The 23115-nt window shown below is 39.1% G+C and overlaps 1 protein-coding gene across 1 annotated transcript in view; it reads left to right on the forward strand.

Annotated features, from left to right (window-relative positions):
* Positions 1-23115, forward strand: part of LOC148362363 (transcriptional enhancer factor TEF-1-like) — a 71364-nt gene that overhangs the window by 24222 nt on the left and 24027 nt on the right. The window contains exon 2 of the mRNA XM_088339784.1: positions 9732-10063. Coding sequence (XP_088195910.1) covers positions 9859-10063 — 205 coding nt within the window. The 5' untranslated portion in view covers positions 9732-9858. The remainder of the gene's footprint in view (positions 1-9731; positions 10064-23115) is intronic.

The following is a 23115-nucleotide window of genomic DNA, read 5'->3' on the forward strand; positions in this document are numbered from 1 at the left end:
AAGACTTACCGTATGGTTGAAATATTCATACATACACACAAACACTTGCATTTGTCTCTGCAGTGCTCCCAAATTCACACTTATTAAATGGTGTTGGTATCCTTCTCGCCCTTGTTCCTCTTGTGACGGATATTGTTTTGTGTGGTTTTGTGTAAGTGTCTAAGATGGTGTCCACTCCCTCTCTATCCATAAGGAAAAGGCTAGACAATGGCTTACTCTTACTCAGCAAAAAATAATAGGTTGACCAGAGAGGATTATTGAACCACTCTTCATATTCCTCACATATACGTTGTTCATGTGCAACCTGGGACAATAGTAATGAAGATATGCAATAGGAGTTTCCTATGAACCAAAGTCTTCTTACCACACTAAATACAAGTCTGTCAATCGTCACAAAAGAGACGTTTTAGCTCAGAAATTACCGTAAATTCCGGACTATAAGACGCTAATTTTTTCCCTAACTTTCAACCCTGCGGCTTATTCAGTGATGCGGCCAATTTATGTAATTTTTCTAAAAGCTGCTAGCAGCGCTCGAGTGTTGCTACCATTAAATGCCCTGTCAAAGCTATATTATTATCATTAAAGCTTTGAAAACTCTCTCGGTGTACCGTCTTTGTTTGTAAATATGTGTAACCCATGTATAATATGTATTTGCAACTGTATATTTTTGTAATGTATTTATTTGTATTTATTTTAGACACTTATTCTGATATGTTTTGCACGGATGAACGAAAAATGAGGGGCGGAACAAACGCGGGGTGCCGAGTTTAAGTGGGGATCGCTAAAGGTGAGGGACAGACAAGGAAAGAAGAGGGGGTAAAAAGTTGGTTAAAGAAAAAGGAGTTGCGTGAGTAAATGTGTTCATCTGATATATTTTTCCCAACCGTACCTTTGGAAATATACGCTTTTTTCCTTGGATTACTTTCAACGGGACCCGTACTCTGCAGGTCTGCATCAAACTTTAAGTCCCGGTATCATTTTCCGTTCATTTTGCCGGCTGTGATTTTTAGACTGGACTTTAATGAAGGACATTTAGTTTCAATCGCGGGATTTGAAGTCGGGTTTGGGTTAATTTTATGTTTGTGTTACATGTTTAAATGTGGGCGCAAGCGGCTTATATACAGGTGCGGCTTGTGTATGTGCAAAATCGGTTTTCCTCTTAAAATGTGGTGGGTGCGGCTTATAATCAGGTGCGCTCTATAGTCCGGAATTTACGGTAGTCAGTTTTCCTGCTCGTGCATGTTCCAACCCCTATTTGAAAATAAAAGGAAGACTACAGGGCAGGAGTGGCAAACACGCGGCTCTAGAGCCACATGCGGCTCTTGGCCAATAAGAATGCCACTCTTTGCCTCATCATATTTTCTATATACTGTGGCTCTTTGCCTTGTTTCATGTTTAGTTTTTTCCCCCTCTTAAAACACTTGAATCCATCAGATTTAATAACAAATAATAGATAATATTTTTAAATTAATTTGGCAGATTTGTTGTTCTTTTTTGCTGATCCGGACACAATTGACTGCCAATCATCTGCGTAGGTTACGTCGGATGTGGGTCAGTGCGTGGTGTGGCTCTTTGACTCTCACGGTTAAAAATTTCGGCTCTTTGTGTCAGACTTGTTTGCTACCCCTGCTATAGGGCATAAAAATTCTGAACTGTAAGTCTCTGGGTATCTTAACCAGCAAGGAATAGTCAAGTAATGTTTTTGGGACCAATCTGATCGATCTGTTGTCATCATGGATTTTGCTTACGAATCTTTTGATATTAAAGCTCTTTGTTTGTGTCACTCACCACAATCAACAAAGTGCTGTTCTTGTTTCCTCCTAGCTCCAAAAGATGCGTTGTTGATGTGTCGCATGTGTTTTAAGTTGTGCTCGAACGTTGACCACCAGATCCCCTGATGGAATAGCTTAATATGGCATATTATAGAATTTCTAATTATAAAGCTTGTTTTTTAATCATCTCCTTTTCAGATTAAGGAGAGTGAATAATACTAGCATGCGAGAAGTAAAATATTAGTCCACACCCCCATAAACCTAAAATATGATCTAAACTTAAACAAACTATCAGGGTGACTCTTCCTCAAAAGCCTGTTTATGTATTTTGAATTGGATGTGTAGCCTTCCACATTTGCATTGGTCATTTTTCAGCTCCTCCATTTGAATTTTCAAGGACACATGTCCTCACATGACCCTGCACTCGGTTTACACTCTTTTGATGAGTGTCATATTGTCCAAGTGCGCAAGCAGAGAAGCACAATATCCTTCTAATTTTGTTGTGTCCATGTTTGGTGGAAGATGTGTTTTGATATTGTTTGCACTTGCTTTGTTGAACTATGACACAAAATGTTTGAATGTACCTCAAGCAGAGATAAATAGACATGGTAGGCAATAATAATTATCATATACTTCACTATCCCATGAAAGTTCTATTTCTGGTAAGCTTTTTCAAAGGATTTTCCTCTGCAATGATGGATTGTTGATTTTTTTCCCAATCTTTCGGAATATAACGCTTATGTTATCGATTTAATGAGATCGACTGAATCGTTATCGATGCCATCTTGGGTTTCTCAGTTCCTAGTTTTTGTCAAATAGCTGTTGTCCAACTTACGAACATCTGACATCACTCGCTAAACTCTTTCCGTATCGGTGACTGGTGAAAATGTTCTCAACATCATTCTCAAACTGTAAATTAGAACATGCATAATTTAAAATGTTGGGGGATATTTATCCAATTTTTGGGATGAGGAATGCAGACAAAAATGCACCCCTTTCCTCACCGACCACCATGTTGATCAACATGCTCTATACAATGATGTGACTTTCTTTAGGGACGGAAGCTACAGAGTACTCGCCATGTCTATTTCTCCATGTCTATGACCTCAATTGTACCTCCAGAGCAACATTTTGAGGTATTGATTGGGAAAAGTAACTATATTGTTAAAAATGCTGGAGTCATTTTCACCGCAAACCCAATGCCATAATAGGTGCATATTACAAATGTTTGTAAAGAGTTTTTAATTTGTGGTTTCTTATTACCGTGTCCTTACGACCATGGGGCGCACCATGTTAAAAGGCGCAGTCTCTGTAGCTGGTTCTATTTCTGGATTTAACAATACACAGGGCGCATCGCATGATAGGGCGAGGGAGCCCTCTACTTGCGGCCGCATTACAACAACACAGACAAGCATACAAGTGTGTGTATTTAGAAATACAACGGAAGCAAAACTGAGTTTTATTGTGGTTCATTTAAGTATTGAAGCAAAACACATGTATAAAACTAAATAAAAAAAAGAAAAGCTGGTGCTAAATAGTTTGGCACTCACATTTTTTACCGGTAATCCATAACATAACCATCAAACTCCTGTTTCTGGCCAGAACAGCTTCCCTAAATTCCCATTAAAAAGGTTACTCTCTTTTCTTCACTTTCAGTCACATTCAGAGTCACTTTGCGAAAGCTCGAACAACAGTCCCGGCAGACAAGTTAGCCCAATCATCAGCAATCATCATTAATTATTGATAAACTGCTGTAAGTTTCCTCGCCATAGTAGTCCATTGTAATGACATTGTTTCAGTAAAGGAAAACACCAAGACGATAACAATAACAAAAATCCAAGCTACGCTATGGTGTTAGAATCTATGAGTGCTTCCCCAAACAATGCATTGCGTGTGACGTCACATGTTCTCTTCTGCCTGTGGGAAATTTTTGGTGGTCACGGGAGAAGGCATAAAAGTCACAGGAGGTAGCGGGGCGGCATTAGCTCAGGAGGTAGAGCGCTCGTCTTGGGATCAAGAGGTCGCAGGTTCGATTCCCGGCTCCTCTGTGTTATATGTCGGGGTGTCCATGGGCAAGACTGAATCCCTAATGAATGCTGATGCTGCTATCGGTTAGTTAGTGTGTAAAAGGGAAAAAGTGTGAAGCACATTGTAAAGCGCTTTTGGAGGTCTTCATTGACTTGAAAAGCGCTATATAAATGCAGACCATTTACATTTACATCGCATACATGGCCCATTTAGTGGGTAATTTAAATGATCTCACAAAAAAATTTAATTACAGTGGAACCTCGGTTCTCGACCATAATCTGTTCCAGAACCCTGTTCGAAAACCGATTCGTTCGATCACCGAAATCATTTTTCCCATTAAAAATAATGTAAATCGTTTTAATCTGTTCCAACACCCTGAATGTTTACCTTGAATGTTTAACGTAAACATGAAGCTAACCCAGGCTAATCGTACGTTCCCGTTATCGTAATCTTCCGTACGAAAGATTACGCTAACATGAACGTGTAAAAATAAAAAAAATCAGGTCGTTTACAAGTCATTTAGCACCCGGGTCTCCACAACAAGTGGTGAGCGGTTCATTGGAAAGGGGGCTCCGTTCCAACACCCTGAATGTTGGGCTTTGTTCCAACACCCTGAATGTTGGGCTCCGTTCCAACACCCTGAATGTTTAACGTAAACATGAAGCTAACATGGCTAATCGTACGTTCGCGTTATCGTAACTTTCCGTACGAAAGATTACGCTAACATGAACGTGTAAAAATAAAAAACAAGGATAAAGAAAAGAATTATGAATATGATTTCTTACCTTTGTGGTGGTCAGCAGAAGCCGCAGGTGGACGGTGGAGCTATTATTTCTTTCTTAAATGCAATAGTTGTAGGCACTACTTTTCTTTTTTCACCTGTAGCAACTTTGCTGCTTGCACTGACTTTCTTCGGAAGCATAATTAGGGGCTAAAACACTTCGTACACCTATATTAAAAGCGAAAGCAAAACAAAGCACGTCCGCACGCGATAACAGTTGGTCACGAAAAGAGCGATCTACACCCGTACGCCACGCCGCTCAGCATCGCACCCTAGTGTACGCACTCACGCATTACCGGCGTTCGAACTCCCATTTTTTGACCGAACAGCGAAGCAAGACTTTCTCGAAATTTTGGGTCGGACTCCGATTTGTTCGAACTGAGAGGCGTTCGAAAACCGAGGTTCCACTGTACACCTAAAATGTTGTATGGCCAAGGCTCGAATCTGTAACCTCCCAGTCCTAAGGCCACTGAGCTCGTCTCAGTCCCCCGCTTTACATTACACACAGGGTGCAACCCTTGATAGGACGCACCACACAATTTGAAGAAAATCAGAGACTTTTTGTGTGCGCCTTATAGTCGTGAAAATACGGTATATTGCTGTTTCATTTTGTCGACATCTGTTTTTACCATTCGACAGGAGGATTTAGTTTCAGGCTTATGTTCTGCAAATCTGGAGATTATAAAAATAAAATAAATCTTATTGTGTCATATTTAACTGAAAGACTGCAGTCAGCAGTCACTAGTGACACTTGCAATAGGAATGTAGTTCAGACTCCTTCCCAGAAATAGAGTTGTTCTGAAAATTACTGACCGAGGATCTATAGCCCATGTTTTCTGTTTGTTGAACCTCCTCAATGTAGATTTTTATTGTCGTCTTTCAAGAATGTGTTAAGAAATGTAATGCCAAACTGCAATTTTCATTGTTTATCGGTTTATTTATTTTTTGTTAGTCTGTTTAGCTTGTTATGTGTTGTTGTTCGATCAACTTGGAGAGTCAAGCCAAACACATTCGACTTATTTTCATTCTATATTAAGATTCTAATTAGAATAAGACGACATGCCTGTGAACACAATTTTAATTCTTTGACAAAGATTTCACTGTTACCATAAATACAATTGCAAAACCAAAAAGATCATCTTTAGTGGGTGGCAAAAACTTGTGTAATTTGTTTACAAACTAATGCATACTGTGTAAGGAGTAACTTATGAGGATGTAACTGTAACAAGATTGTGGATCAACATTTGGCACGATTGAAACAACACAGTCTATGAAGGATTTTAACCATGATATTTCCATGCACATAAACTCATACATGGACTTAGCATATCTGGATGCTACAACAAAGTAATGGGTTACACAGGAAGAGAAAGGAACACCAAGGGAGAACATAAGGCCCTGAGGCAGCTGCAGGATTGTGGCTGGATGCCCTGCTTGTGTTCCACCGAGGGTTTGGCACTGACACCATGAAGCATGCTGTCCTGGCTGGAGTGTCTCAGGCCTGTCATACGCACACATAAACGCAAAGGAAGGGGTAACTCAGGCTATGAAACCCAGTAGTCATTGTTGCTCATTGTGTGGCTAATGTTTCTCTCCAGCGTCCATCTGTTACTCATGCGAGAAGCTTATGAAAACTCGTTTTATCCCCATCGTAAGACATTTCGGAATCATTAAAATCCCATAGTCATTTCGAGCTCTTTATCATTTCTTACAACATTAACCCTAGTAAACAAAGCGAAAATATGAGATTAAAAGTGTAAAAATAGGTTGTCGTACATATATTTGCAGCCACAAGAAGTCAACGGAAATGATGTGTGTCTTTACACGGATAATGATAGAGCACTTGTGGCCGCTGTAGATCAGTTGTGGGGTCGTGAAGTAACTAAAGCAAGCATGACAAACATAAAGCTCGCGGACCGTACGTGGCCCGTTGGATGATTTAACCTGTCCTGCCATATTTTCTGAGTATGTCAAAAAAAAAAAAGAAGCAAACCATTTCCATCAAAACTTTTTTAAAATGAATGCAAAGCAAATGCTTCTCTGGTTCCTAAGTGGCAGTAAAGAATATAATCTCAGCCTTTGTTTAGTATAATATTGCCCATGCATTGCTAAAACTTTTATTTTGTATTTCTTTTTTATTTATTTCAAACCGGTATGACAATTAAGGGTAACATTACATTTCCTTTCATTCAAATAATTTCCAATTCTATCAAATCAATCTTGTTGCCAACATTGTACTTCCACTACAAAATGTGATCAAATACCGTTCTGTTTCGTGCAACCGATTAAATAAGCCCCCAAAAATGTTAGTATTATGTGACAAAAGATACCAGGAAAAAAAAGAGATGGAAATCTTGTAAAATAATTGTTAAAACAAATGACGTTTGTAGGCCCTACAACCTTTGCAACAGTACATTAGTCAGTTCATTCAAAAGTGAAAAATAATTTTGCATTGCCGGAAAATCAGCAAAATGTAACTTGATGTCAAGTTTTGGACATGTTTGATATTTATTTAGTTGCCACACTTGGGATTGCTGTTGCTCACTGTTGTTTCAAGCGTTGCTCACCGACTTTGTGTGAGCGCTCAGACCCGTGGAAAATTAGAGGGAACATTGAGCCCAAGTCTTCTGATGTCCCAACGTAACCTTGTTTGATCTTATTGAGTCATCACAAACTGAAATGCAATGACTCTGTCAAATGCTGCCAAACATGTTTCCGATGCATACATGTGCATGTGTTCATTTACAAACACCAACACATCAAGTTCAAATGGTTTGTTCATGCGGTGGCAAGGGGCGTAGGGCATGGGAAATGAAATGATAACCCAAGGAGTTGGCACTACAAGTTTGCATTAGGGTGGACATGTGTTTGTGTTGCGTATTGTGCCAATCCAACTGTTTACCCAAGTGGATTTTAGTAGAATTGAAGGCAGCTGGCATCCCCTTGTTGTTTTTCTCTTACTCATCCGGCGGTTGCATTGTATACCATGCTTGTTGCTCTACTTAATAGTGTTAGTGTTGAACAAAAGATTTTTTTTTTGATAAAACAAAGCGTAAAATGTTTTGAGTAGAGGAAAAACTGTTCACCTATGCAACAAAAATGTTTTTTTAAAGAGACATGGAATCAAATTTATCCAAACGAAAGTGTTGAAATTAAGTATAACGCAGGGAATTTTGATTTCAATGATGGCATTTATGAGGGCTGCAGTCAATTATTTATTTTGTATTTGAAGAAAAGCGGATTGTTTTTCTACAGGGTTAGAAGATGTAAATTGTCTCATCTCATCTCATTAGCCGTACCGCTTAACCTCATTAGGGTCGCGGGGGGGGGCTGGAGCCCATCCCAGCCATCTCCGGGCAGTGGGCAGTGGACACCCTGAACTGGTTGCCAGCCAATCGCAGGGCACACAGGGACAGACAACTCATTTGCTCATTCACACCTAGGGACAATTTGGAAGGGCCAATTCACCTCAAATGCATGTTTTTGGAACGTGGGAGGAAACCGGAGTGCCTGGAGGAAACCCACGCAAGCACGGGGAGAACATACAAACTCCGCACAGGAAGTCTGGAGCTGGATTTGAACCCACGACAGGTTCCCATGACATGAACTGTGCCGCAAAAGTGCTAACCACTGCGCCGCCGTGCTGCCTCACGTGTAAATGTAAATTGTGCCAATGCCAATATTTGTGTTTGTCTGTTATGTTTTTTTTCTCAACGTCTGTTTAGAGTCTTAATCAGACTGGGCAGGAAAGAGGGAAAAACACAGTTGATTATTCTTTAATTTAGCTTGTTCTGTGGATTTAAAAATCAGGACTACTCTATTTTACCTATGTTGTTCTTCTAGTGCACTAGCAACTGTAACATCCTGTCATTGTGGGTGTGCTTTTCCTCACATAATTTTTCTGTGCTTTGTGGTGTCTTTACATGCTCTAAGAATTTTACCTATATTTGCATAGCGATTAAGCATAAACTTAACTTTTCTTAGAAGACCTTGCGTGTCTACAGGGTAGTCTATGGTTGTAGTGCACCAACCCAACACAGTTTTATTGGGATAACAGTTGCAATATTTATTTGTGTATAACATACACTCACGTATAATGGCACCTGTAATTTTTGATTAGGAATCGGTATAAGATTGTCTTTGAATTGTTCTCAGCTCAAACTCTGCGGTTGGATGCAACCGGAATCGATTTCCAATTTTAACCAATGACATATGTTGAGGCAGTAGATTTTATCTTATCGTCACACTATTTTTGGTCACTGTACCAGAGACAAATGTTAGTTTTGTAAATCGCATGTATATTTGGGCAGCATGGCAGCGCAGTGGTTAGCTCGTGTGCGGCACTGTTCTGAGGTCATGATATTGAACTTTCCTGTGTGGGGTTTGCATGTTCTCCCCGTGCTAGCGTGGGTTTCCTCCCACATTCCAAAAACATGCATGTCAGGTTAATTGGCTGGTCCAAATTGTCCCTAGGTGTGAATGAGCGAGTGAGTTGTCTTTCTCTGTGTGCCCTGCACTGGCTGGCAACAGGTTCAGGGTCTCCCCTGCACACTGCCCGAAGATAGCTGGGATGGGCTCCAGCACCCTCGCAACCCTACTGAGGATAAGCGGTGCAGATAATGGATGGATGGATCGCATATATAATTGTGGTTCTGCAAAATAATTCGTTCACACCGGATTCATTCTTTTAATGGTACTGGAGAAATTAGAAAATCAGCTTTTAAAGGCCTTAAAAAGTGCTTAAATGTGGCTATGAAAGAGATGTACGTACTTAATATGCTTCAAGTCATTGTAAGTGACAAATTATTTTTCATTGTAACATGTCAAATGCACACCAAACTTAACATTTGTCTCTGGTACCGACAAGATTGTGTGATAATGAGATGAAACCCAATGCCTTTTCACATGTGTTCTACTACATATCACTGGTGGCCCAGTGGTTAGACCCGGGTTCAAATCCCGTCACAAACAATTTTTTGCGATAATACTGTAACACCTTGAGTATGACACGCACCCTAACTCTGAGCTCTTTTTCATGGTTATAAAATATGCAGTATATATATGACTAAATACGGTACTAATGACAACTGACAAGTGAGCTGTTAATTTTCTCTGCATATCACATAAAAATTCCTTTCTTTGTTTTGTAGGGTTCCTGGCACGGCCCCTGGGATTTTACCAACTTATAACTTTCCTATGGTTTGCCATCCAGTATTGAGGGAACATTTTGGACCATAAGTAATTTCGAAACAAACTACTTCAACCTTAGCTGCCAAGATGGAACGCAGCAGTTGGAGTGGCAGTGAGAGTCCTGGGGATGACATGGACAGACTGAGTGATTCTGGTGGAGACAAGACGATGGATGGGGACCCTGAGGGGGTCTGGAGCCCTGACATTGAGCAAAGCTTCCAAGAAGCCCTTGCCATTTACCCGCCTTGCGGAAGAAGGAAAATTATACTGTCGGACGAAGGAAAGATGTATGGTGAGTGCTCATTGACAAGACGTCTTTTTAAGTCACTTCAATAATGCTCATTTACAAATTGTTCTGTTTGTCTTGATTTCAAAGTATGCACTAGTAATGCTTCCCTAACCCACTAAATTGGCTTTATTAGGTTATGATTCACGAAAGTAGATTTGATCGCAAACGATTATTCAGGTTTTTTTTCTCAATATCTATTTCCCTTCACTAAGATTTAAATCCTTGTAGTGTTTATCAACTGTGCATTTGTTAAAAAATAAATAAAAACAATACTGATTTCAATTCCACTACAGTTTATTTATTTAACTCTGGGAAACAGACTGGAAAGTGACGAAAAGCATAAAAGCATAAAAAATGACTACATAAATAGAAAAACTGATTTAGGTGATTAATAATTGATTAATGATTTAAAAGTTTTTATCTTTTTATGAAACTATTTACCTGAATATGGGAACTTTGCTGTCATGTATCATATCTATTATAGGAAGAGCTAAAGCTTCATTTAACTTCGCGTCCTTGACTTTATTTTAAGCAAAATAATATAATATGTTCTCTGGTTGATTGATGGTCATCAGCAAATACATCATAGTGGGTGCTTTGCAACCGGTGCATGGCTCAGGCAACATCCAGTTGACATATTTAAAACTGCAGGTCATTTTTTGATTCGATGAGGGCTCATTTCTCTCTTGTGCTTCACAGCATTCTCTTGTCGTTCACATAAAATAATGTGGTGAGCCACATTTGACCCGCAGGTCATGAGTTTGACATAAGGTGCATTACAGTTTTGTTTGGTGGCCTTTTGGGTTATTTTGGGGTTTTCGGGTTCCATCAAAGTCCTGGTTTCTCTTCACTGGTTCTCATGAGTGGCATGATAGAACAGCAACATTTTACAAAACAATGCTAAATTAGTGCTGAAAAATATCTGGTGTTTGATACAATCAACAGTTTTTCTAGTGTCTGGACAAATTTGGGTATGTACTAAGAAGCATCGATGGACTTTAAATCAAATTGTGTCATATTTCGGTTCCCAGGTGAGTCTTACTAAATTGTGACTGTCCGAGAGTGAAATAAGTCATCTTCCATGGCGCTCTTGCAGTTGGACTTCACTTTGCTAGGGGGCAGTGGTGCTATCTTTACCAAAATGCGTAAACTGTAGCGGATTCTCAGGTGATACCATGGAAAAATATTTAAGAGGTATGAAAAGGGGAGAGTGAGAGAGACATATATATGTGTCTATAGTTTTTTCTAAATCTATTACACCATCCTGGAAGGGGGGATTACCACTTGTGAAGCCCCTTCTCAAGGTTTCTTTTTTTTCTCACGCTGAGCTTTTGAGTTTTTCCTTGCCCGCATGTTGGTTTAAGATCAGACGGTGCAATTGTAATCCTGTCAGTTCTCTGAGACATCTTGTGATTAAGGGTTATACAAATAAATGTGACTTGACTTGATGTATACTCTTATAACATGATACAGATACAGTGTTATGTATAGGTAAGCAGTTTTATAGATAAAGTATAGTATTTTGTGGAGTGTTAGGGTTAGGGGGGCCTTGGGGGGGGCGCGAGATGTTTTCTTCTTCGTTAGGGGGCACAACCGAAAATAATTGAGGAGCACTGCACTAGCACTTTGAATTATCTTGTATGATAAAACCCGAAAACTGCATTAAATCCCTGCTCGTTTAGGTTCACACACAATCGTAACCAGCAGAGAGCTTTGCACAAGTCTGTGCTGAAAGTGAATAGATTGGGATCCCAGTTTGCAGACTTTAGTGAGGTTTTTACAAAGTAACCGCTTGCCCCTTGTTTTGGAACCCTTATTTAAGAAAAGAATGAAGGTCTAAATGAGCCTTAACGATCTTAAGAAATTGCGGGAGGGAGACGAGTTTAAAGTGGTGTATTAGTTGACATTTGGGATACAGGCTTTGGCATTATTCTTATTTTATAAGTTTTATCAAGTCATCAAATCTTACACAGTGAAATTAAATGTGCTGAGGAATAAACTTTTGTCTGGAGAGCGGGTTTAGCGGTTTTGTTGATTTTATGTGTCTTTTTCCCAAAATAAAATCAAAAGTATCAAACTTGCCAAAGCCTGCTCTTTTCCTCAACGTATAAATACGAAACATGGCGGGGACATTTGAAAACATTTTACATGTCCTTTTGTCTTACAAGTTATTAAATATTTGCCCTAATTAACTTATTCTTTAAATGTAAACTGGTCCCCAAAATATAAGCACAGGTAGAAATTGGAAAAGACAATAGCAGAGATCTGCAACAAGCCACCATATTTCGGGATGCCTTACTCAATGGCTCTATTTTCGTGCTTTAAAAACCTTTGTAAGTATTGTATGCCGAACGCATGTAGCGTAAATTCTGGACTATAGAGCGCACCTGATTATAAGCCGCAACCACCACATTTTAAGAGGATAACCGCTTTTATACTTACACAAGCCGCACCTGTATATAAGCCGCGTGCGCCCACGTTAAAAAATGCAACACAATTACATGAATTAATTTAAAACTGAGTATACAGTACTCAGTTTAACGACCACGACCGGCAAATGACTGGAAAACGATACCGGTAGTTAAGATGTGATGCAGACCTGCAGAGTCCAGGTCCCGTTAAAAGTAATCCTAGGAAAAAAAGTGTATATTTCCAAAGGTAAGGGTGGGAAAATATATATATCCACTTTTGTCTGCCGTGTCCACAAACAATCACCTTTACCGGTCCCCATTTCCCATCATCTCCGCGTCTGTTACGCCCCTTTTTTTAATTGGTCAGTGCAAGACTTATCAGAATAAGTGTCCAAAATAAATACAAATAAATACATTACAAAAATATACAGTTGCAAATACATATTATACATGGTTACACATATTTACAAAGAAAGACGGTACACCGAGAGAGTTTACAAAGCTTTAATAATAATATTATAACTTTCATCCCAAACTGTGCCTGTGAAGCGTAGCAAAACGCTACTAGAAACACGCTCGCAATGACTCTGTTAAAAAAATATACGGCACCTGTAGAAATCACGGCAAACCATCCTCATCTACCTCCTAATAACTGACGTCATCAAAGTCACTTCCCCAGTATGGGAAAGAGGATTTGTCATGTAGAAGTCGTCCCACGCTCCCTTATTCAAAAACACGCTAGCAACACGCTCGCAAGGTGAAGTACGTGCAGTAGCTCTGTTTCCTTCTTTATCGGACTGCTCGATTGCGTTTAGCTTGTAAGCTGCGTCATGTGCCTTGAACTCGAGCGCCGCTGGCGACCATTAGAAAAATTACATAAATTGGCCGCATCACTGAATAAGCCGCAGGGTTGAATGTTTGGGAAAAAAGTAGCGGCTTATAGTCCGGAATTTATGGTATGTAATTGCTATGGCATTCACAACGTTATTTTTAACTCTTACATCCACAAATTCATCAAAGTCATCGATTTTCATATTAGAATTAATCAGACAGGCAAAGCGTCCATCAAACACGCTACAGTTCTCTCACAATGTTATTCGAATCTGCGGACTGCAATCTTTTATGAACATTATGTAAACACCAATGTAATGTGGCTAGAGTTCCTTCGTTAATCCTCCGAGAATTATGACAACGTCTCCCAGTGTTTTTTACTATCGTGGCAACTGTCAACAACATTGAAACCGCCGCTAGTGTAATTCGACAGTACTTTCATGCAACATCTATTACATTGGCCTGTTTTCTCATTTTAACATGCATTACTAAGTTCTCAGGTACATGGGCCTTTCCTGTGTATAAGTGATCTGTCCGCAGAAAATGGCTCAAGGGTGCAGAAATACAGTAAGGAGCCGATGTCGCCGTCTTGTATGATTACGTGATCCAAAATACTTGATTAACATAACTTACAGCATCTTTGCTGCCTTTTTGCTCTAATAAATATTGTTAATTTGACCACTGTCAATGGGGGTTGAATACACTTAACAGTAGTGTTTTGATAGTTCTTCAGGTTATGTTTCAGTTGTTTGACATGTAACTAGTTCAAAAGAAAACTTCCCAAATAAGTTTCATTTGGTATACACTTACTATATCATTATAGCAGTCCAGTTCTTTTGACTAAAGGTATTTATTTAATTTAAAATTAAAAGACCATATGATGTTGTTGATCTTTAATTCTACAAATTTCTACAAAAGGTCCAAGCAATGTTGTTTGAAACCAGTGAATTACGTTATTACTCGTAAGTATTTATTTCATTTAAAATTAAAAGAATATAACATGAATATTTGCTTTTTACGTTAATGAACACATTCTAGTTTTCAAACGTAACTACAACAGAATATCGGCTTAAAATACCGGTTATTCCCCTCCTTGGCCACCAATTACCGATACCCTATAAAACGGATATTGGTTGATCTCCAGTTTCAACACTTTTTTTATGCCAACCAGGGTACAGGTGATTGAAATCCTTGAAAATGCTTAAATTTTGATGTTTTTTTCAAGGATTAAAAAGTGCTTGAATTTTGGGTGAAGTGCCTGTAAATGCTTGAAATTCTTGCCATGATTAACAATTGGTCTGCTTTCAAATTAGGCTAACACTACTTTCTGACTTTGCTTTGCCTTTTCATTTCTTCTTCCCTCGTGATTAACATTTTCTGGTATAGTCCTATGGAGCATCATTCCCCACTATAGATAGCACTCAAGAGGACAGGTTCATCCTAAACCTGAAATGTATATTAGTGCAAGGTTTACGTATCAATTATCATGGTCCAAACAAAGAATTAAGCTTGCGTTTCCTATTTGGAAATTATAATCGGAAGAACTTCCTGAAGCTGAAATTGTAACCTACGCAACTCTCATGGGGAGTGATTTGTCTCAAAAAAAACAAATACATTACCGATTTACTCAAAATTTCACATTTATGTCTTGATAATTTAACACCCAAGATTAAAAAATGTATATGTACATTTAAGATATATTAGTGGATCTGCAAAATACATGATTCACTCTGAGTTTATTTTAATGGTGCTGGAGAAATTTAAAAATGGGCTTGAAAGCTCTTAAACTTTGTTTGAATTTGGTCATGTAAAAGGTTTACGAACCTGGCCAAGTAATTTGAAAATGGAGGAAAATTAAAAGATATTGGCAAAAGGTACAAAACAATTTTTGAAATGTGTTAGGTCCAGGAAAATGGAAATGTAATTGGACTTATCCTTATGTAAACCAACCTCAATAATGTCGGTCATCCTTATAATTTGCTAGTGATTAAAAGTATCCGTGAGCATGCACAAAATCCACTCTTATTGCGTTTAAAATTAAACCTAGCGTATATTTTATATCTGCTGTCCACAAGAGAGTGCTGAAGAGCCCCTAAAGTTCCCACGATGCAGGGTAACCAGAATGTGTGTTTGTGCTAATGTCTCAGCGTATTTGAACTAATCTAATGATGAGCAGATGGTCCTCTTGCTGCCACCAGCTGTGCCTTTCGCTGGATCGTCTCTCTAGATGCAGAGTGCTCTCTAGTGAATTCTTTATAATACTGAGTCCGATCAAGGCTTCTATAAGTGATAAATTATGAACTTGGATCTGAAGTGCTTCTCTTTCTCTGACTCAGTTTCAGGAGTCTTGTATTAAGACTTTGTTCGATAATACTACATAGTCACCCCATAAAACGTAGTCTTAATCATGTTTGAGGACTATCCATAAGATTTTTCAGTCTTATTGGGGCTTTTATTATTGTTTTTTTTTTTATTAAGATTTGGCATCATTTGTTTGTGTTTTCCCAAGTGCTCAAAATGTCCTTTTCAAAAAGCAATGGTCAGCCGCTTTAGTAAAATGCTCAATGGAAAATCCAAAACATGCTCAGCAACAGGCACACAGAGAACAGCTGGTGTGAATAGGTGGCTTAGATCAAAAATACTGTTACTTGTGCTTTTCATTTGCTTGATGCGCCAATATTTGCCCACACTTATACATTTTTTTGACTGGTATTTTAGAATGTATATTAGAAGCAAAAATCACCCGTTTTTATCCATTTCAAGGCTGAATAATAACCAAACACGATTCACCTGCTCCCTGTGCAAATGGGACTTCATTTTCAGTAAACCTCAAGTCACAAATTGGCCACATCCTGAAATGGATAAAACTGGTCAATTTTGCTGTACATTGCGCAAATAAAATAAAATTTGACACCAGGATGTACCGTTTAGACTAGTAGGCAGGCATAAACATATAGAAAATAAAGAAAAATGTCTTCATTTCGCTGAAACAATTCAAGACCGGGTGGAAACACATGTAGAAGGATGGCCACCACCAGGCTGTACTTGCCCAAGACACACCACAGGAAATGGTGCCCCTACAACCCCAGTGGTTAAGGGATCCAATCAACCAACCTTTATAGAAATAGTGTGTCGCCATGGTTTAACTCTTTGATTCATCTACATTTAGTTGTGAAATTGAATTTTCAAAGTAGTAAAGTAAAAAAAAATAGCAAAGCACAATTTAAAGCCCCAGTGTGTATTATATATGACCCTTCTAATTGCATTAACCCCATTGCTGTTAAATTTGCCTAAAGTCTCTTTCCAAGACATACCCAAAGTAATTTGAATGCTGTTCTTGAACGTTTGAAAGGTAACACAATAAAATTTGGTCCCAAATTGAAATAATCACTGCAAGTGCAACTTGCAATCAAATGCCTGCAGCTAAATGTAGCATGGGCATCTTAGCTGGAAAACAGGTGAGACAATAGCTTGACGTTTTACCTGGTGCTTTTTACAATTTGATCACAATCCGAAAAACAAAACAATGTATTTCAGACATTTTTCCAAAGGTAAGTCTAGGCGTTTTCAAAATTGGCCATTTGGAGATGACCAGTTTACAGCACTAAAACCTCTGCAACTGTGGATTTTACTTTGGCCATTTTTTTTATTCTCAAAGAGTTGTAAATGTTTGACTTCTCTTTTACTATTGTGCACATTTGCACGTAATAATGGTACGTAAAAATAAATCACGAGTGGTGTTGGCGAAGTTTATTTTGGGGTCTTATTTTAATACACTCCGTACATTCTGCTTATTGTTCTTTTCTGAATTTCATTGGCTAACCAATGTGTCTATTATTATTTGAATCAGTTATGTTGGCTGCGGCTGCATCGGCTTGCTACAACGGGTCAGGTGCAATCGACATTTCGTTCTGTGTACATTGTTACACAGAATGACAATACAAGGAAATTATTATTATTATTATTATTACTACTGGCTAATGATTTTCGGAGGTAAAGGAGGCGATGTCCGTTTTAGCCCCTCATAGGCTAATGCAGGCTATGTGTTTTGGAGTAAATATTTTACACTGTAGGCCTCACTTGACGGTCCTGGATGTAACGAGTCCATGTTTTCAGTGAATCATCTCATTAGCTGACTACCAAGGGACTTATTGGTGAGCTATCCTAGCTTGATAGTTTTTGGGTATCTTGTTTCAGACTGATTGTAATGTTTCTGTGAGTATATTTTGAAACAGTCATCATATCTTAAATCCCAATCTTATGTGGCATGATATATTTCAGTGACTTGACTTAAGTGGTTAAATTACTCATCAATTAATTTATAAGCCCCTCCCTCAATTAACTGATTCGAATAATAAGCAAAAACACACAGGCAGTGATTAAAAACAGGCATTCTTTTTACATACTCGTAGTTTAGAAATATGTTGATGTGGCTAAAACGCCTCATCAAGTGGTTTACAAGCTATGCCGCCCTCGATCGACCATCGTCAATCAGCTGCTTGTCATCATATATCTTGCTTTAGCAACATTTTACTCATCTTTTTTTCCTCACCATTTTCCCATAATTGTCCCAGTAGGCAAAAAATAATGAAAAAGATATGCTCACTGAGTCTTTAAAATAATTTCTCCGCTACATCTCCCTCATTAGTGGTTGTCGCTCAAGGTAGGGAACTTTACTGCGCCCAGACCTATCTTTGGCAAAAGGTACCCCCCACTGGTTGCAGGAAAATGGGCTGCAACGGAAAATAAGAAAATGATGTGCAAAGGAGCCATGATGTACTTGTTAAGGTAATGCATCACAAATGATAAATGACACGTTATAAAAGGGAACAGGAATCGCAAGGTGAATAATGACATTTTAGTAGGCTTATGTTGCAGAAATTCAGTTTGGATTGGATCATTGTTTAATTAAGCTAACACAAAATTAACTGTAATTGTAAATTATAAAATGTACTCGAGTTTTTTCTTCATATCACCAGCTCAGTAGCCTAGATGGTAGTGTGCCCGCTTTGAGACTGGGAGGTCGCTGGTTCGCGCCTCGACCGAGACATACCTAATTGGTATAATGGCGGCGCCCTCTGGCTGCGGCTGCATCGACTCGCTACAACGGGTCAGGTGTATCGACATTTCGTTCTGTGTACATTGTTACAAAGAATGACAATACAAAGGAAATTATTATTATTATTATTATTATTACTTACATAACCAGAATTCTTGTGGTTGTGCCTCTGATTTTCCAAAAGTGTATACAATTTAGGGCAGTTTCTTTCTTGTCCTGATGGTTTCTTAGGCCATCCGTCAAATATATACAGTTAGAAATTGTAGCATGTACTTCAAATGTGAGGGCGCACCAATCACATTTTTTAGATAATGAGTGATACATAGCAGCCTGGCTTATCACCAGGGTTGGGTAGGGTTACTTTAACTTGATTACTTTCAGTTACTTTTGGATTACTCCAATACCAAGTATGCTAATAAAAGACAAAAGAAACTAAATATGAACAAAATTATGACTCACAACACGTGGTAAGCTTTCTCTCCTGGCTTTGATCTCTTTGATCTCCGGCAAAACTAACATTAAATGCGACAGAAACAAAAGAAAATAAATCCAAACAGCTTGCCAGCATCATTTTTGCCGTTCCATGTATTCCGTTACTCCCCAAGCCTGCACAAAATTTTGTAATTTTATTCATATTTAGTTTCCTTTGTCTTTTATTAGCATATTTGGTATTGGAGTAATCCAAAAGTAATTGAAAGTAATCAAGTTAAAGTAACCCTACCCAACCCTGCTTATCACATTTCTTTTCTTCTTCTCTAAAATGCTCTTCCAATGGTACAGTAGTACTGTATCTCTGAGTAAATTATCCCCCATATTGACGTTATAACGTTATGACGTCCTGGGATAAAGATGTTGTAGGTTCAATTCCCGGCGCTTCCGAGTTTTACGGCCAAGTGTCGTTGGGCAAGACATGTGAATCCCTAATGCCCCTGATGAGCAGGTAATTGCCTTGCATGGCTGACGCTGCTATTTCTTAGTTATTTTGTAAAATGGGAAAGTGTTAAGCACATTGTAAAGCGCTTTGGAAGGTCTTCATTGGCTTGAAAAGCGCTATATCAATGTAATTTTCTTGATGTCAGGCATATGTGAGCCAAACTGGCGGGTTAATTTAACCAATCTTTCTAAAACTTTCTCCATAAATCAGTGCTCTGAATATGCTTGCCCATACAGGCTGTGTTTTACATAATGTGGGTCTAAACAGCTGTTGACCTGTTAGGGGACAAGGTTACTAATGTTCTTATCTTGTTTCAGAGGGTGCTTCATTTTAAAAGCCAAAATTGTTATAAACACAATTTAGAGACCTTCAGGGAAGCTCCGAAATAAAAATTTGGGGCTAAAACCGTAAATGTGACACGCTTGGCCGCAAACCGAGAACATGTAAACGATAAATAAATAAGATACTTATTTTCCAATGACTTGCTAAAAAGTTACGATATAAAATGCTCAATAACGGGGGACGGCAGTGGCTCAGGAGGTAGAGCGCTCGTATTGGGATCAAGAGATCGCAGTTCGAATCCCGGCTCCTCCGTGTTACATGTCGAAGTGTCCTTGGGTAAGACACTGAACCCCTAATACCCCCAATAAGCAGGTTACATGGCTGCATGGCCGCTATTGGGAAATGTGAAGCACACTGTAGAGCGCTTTGGGAAGTCTTGACTTGAACCGGAGTGCCCGAGGAAACCCAAGCAGGCACGAGAAAACATGCGAACTGTACACAGGGAGGCTGCGGTAGCTAGAATTGAACCTTGGACCTCTTCACCTTGGGGCTGCGTGCTAACCACTTGGCCGCCGTGCAGCCCATGATGTAGCAATGTGACATTCATTTTCATCCTCTGTGTGACTGTCACAGTAAAAATTCCAAAGCATCCAGCAACAGATTTATCCTACACTTAAAGTGCAAAAAAATGAACAGTAAATAATATGATGAAATAACAATCAGCAGTAAACAATATAAAGTGAGTTTAATAAACTAAATCCATCTCTCACAACCTGAGACAACTGGTCAAGCAGACATTGGAAACTGAACTCAAAATATTCATTTCACAACAAAATTCCCTAATAAAATGATATGAAGTGAGGTTTACTCTAGCGGTCTCAAGTCAGACAACTGGTCAAGTAGACACATGCTACTGTACTTCAAATATTTTACACAAAAAAAGTAAACATATGAAGAATAAATTACACAACATAGTGTTTAAAACTGCAGTATAACTCGAACAACCTGAGATAATAGAATAGAATAGAAGATACCTTTTAGAATAGAATACACCTTTATTGTCATTGTTACAAAATGGGTTAACATATTGTGACAACGAAATTGGGCATGACACTCCAGTTTCACACATTCACAGTGAGGTAAAAAAGCCAAGAAGATAAAGGAACAGAGAAGATAAGGTTATTTATCAAAGAAAAGATGAGAGATAAAAATAACTAAAATTAAAAAGATTTACTGGAGAGACATGTGAAGCCGCTGCACTCGCGCATGCCGCCATCTTATTTTACCTTTTAAATGAAAAATTCTGTGCTTATTCTATTATGTATCCAGCTAACCGGACTATCCTACCCCTTCTCAAACCATTGAATGTAGATAAGGAGCAGAAGCTTTTCAACCCTCTCGTCGGATAGCGTGTTCCTCAACACAAAAGACACTCAAACCAAGGGTTAACAACAAACCAGCTTTTGCGCAGCGCATCTTAGCGTAGCGATTAAAAATCATTTTGCTTTTCCGAGTCAGATACTTGCCTGACAATACAAGCATTGCTCCATTTATACACCCCCAAATCAACATGTGCCACCCCATGGACAAAACAAGATTAACAATGAGGGGTGCTTTTTTTGAAAGTTCAGGGGTGACAAACAGCAGAGTAGACTCGCAATGGCTGGTAGTGTCTTTTGTTTATTCAAAATAATGCACCACTTTTGACCGTCAGTAACGGTAAAGGTGTTGTAATGGTGGAAACAAAAAATTAGTTAGATTACCCCGTTATTGAGAAAAGTAATTTGTAGCACCATTATTCCCAACACTGGTAATGACCAATTAGATTGTTGTCTTTCTTTGGTTTCTCCTACAAATGTTCTTCTCAGTGATTGTATTGAATACAATAACTGGTCTTATTTTTAAATGCAGTGGTAATGGTTGGCATCCCATATAAGATCTCTATCAGAAGTAAGATCGGGCCTAAAAAACCCTAGCTCAGCCCATCCTAAGCCTGCGGGTATTAAAGCCCGACCTAGCCCAACCAATTAACTCGTTTCAAAGGACCGATCCCTGAGCAAACACGAATTTTCACATTTGTTTTGTGAGGATTCCATAGGAAGAGAGGTGATTTATGATAACAAATTAAAGCCTGATTTTTGTAACTAAATGTAAGTTAAAAGAAATTGTACAAACTATTCATCCATTATCTGCACCGCTTATCCTCACTAGGGTCGCGGGGGTGCTGGAGCCCATCCCAGCTATCTTCGGGCAGTGGGTGTTAAAGTTAAAACGTATATAAACTCTATGTTGGCAGAATTACTCAAATAAAAACAAGCATTAAGGTAAATAAAATTCCCAAGCGGGAGAGCACTGTCCGGTGGCCCATCCGGGCCAGGACCTCGGCAGCACTGCCCCCTCCTGTGTGTGTAGTTAACTTTATTCACACAGGAAACAGAAAAATACACCGGAAATGCGACTTCAAAATAAAAGAGTACAAGACTGCTAAACGTACAAGAGATGCAATTAGACTGATTATTGAAACGTTACTTCATGTGTGTGTGTGTGTGTGTGTGTGTGTGTGTGTGAAAGATTGTTTTTATATTTAGGAATATAAAAACAAGTTATATTCACACAGTGAATTCTGAGAAGTATTACAACCAAAACGACCAACCTATCAGTGGGCAGGGACACCCTGAACTGGTTGCCTGCCAGTCGCAGGGCACATGGGACAGACAATTCGCTCGCTCATTCACTCTTAGGGACAATTTGGACCAGCCAATTAACCTGACATGCATGTTTTTGGAATGTGGGAGGAAACCGGAGTGCCCGGAGGGAACCCACGCAAGCACGGGGAGAACATGCAAACTTCACACAGGAGGTTCGATCTCATGACCTCAGAACTGTGCTGCCGCTAACGCGCTAACCACTGCGCCGCCGTGCTGCCAAATTGTATAAACATTTATTATTTTTATTATTTGTCAGTAACATTTTTTTAACAGTTGACAGGATCTGTCATTTTGACAGGTTGAAAATTGGGCCATGAACCACAGCAGCAAGTACGTCTTTGAGAATCAAAAGCAGCCCTTTAGGAGAGAGAGAGAGGCAGAGAGACAAGGGAGAATGACAGGTGTATATTTTCTAAAAAGGCAGCAAGAGAGAAGCCTGGCCCAACCTGAAGGGGCTCGGGCTTAAGATCTTACTTCATCTGTATAGTATTTGTGATCATTGAAAAATATTATATTCATGTCTTGGAGCTTTTTTTGGTTGCAAAACATTTGTTATAGAATTTGAAGTGTTTATGTGTGTGTTCTGGGGCTTCTGTCGGTCACGGTTAATGACCATCTGACTTTAGCCTTGAAGTCTTTCACTGGCTAAGTGCAGCAGGAGGCAGAGGCAGACAAGGGGGAGGGAGCAGAAGCCTATTTACTTGGAGAGGAACAGAGGAGGGGAACAGAAACAGCCAGAACAGAAGATGGATGTACAGTGGGAGGCAGTGTGTGTGGGTTTGTATGTTGGAGAGTTTAAAAAGAGGGAGGGCCAGAAAGAAAGATGTGTG

This window comes from Urocampus carinirostris, chromosome 7 (genome assembly GCF_059441175.1).
Source record: "Urocampus carinirostris isolate Australia breed hairy pipefish chromosome 7, RoL_Ucar_1.0, whole genome shotgun sequence".
Lineage (NCBI taxonomy): Eukaryota > Metazoa > Chordata > Actinopteri > Syngnathiformes > Syngnathidae > Urocampus > Urocampus carinirostris.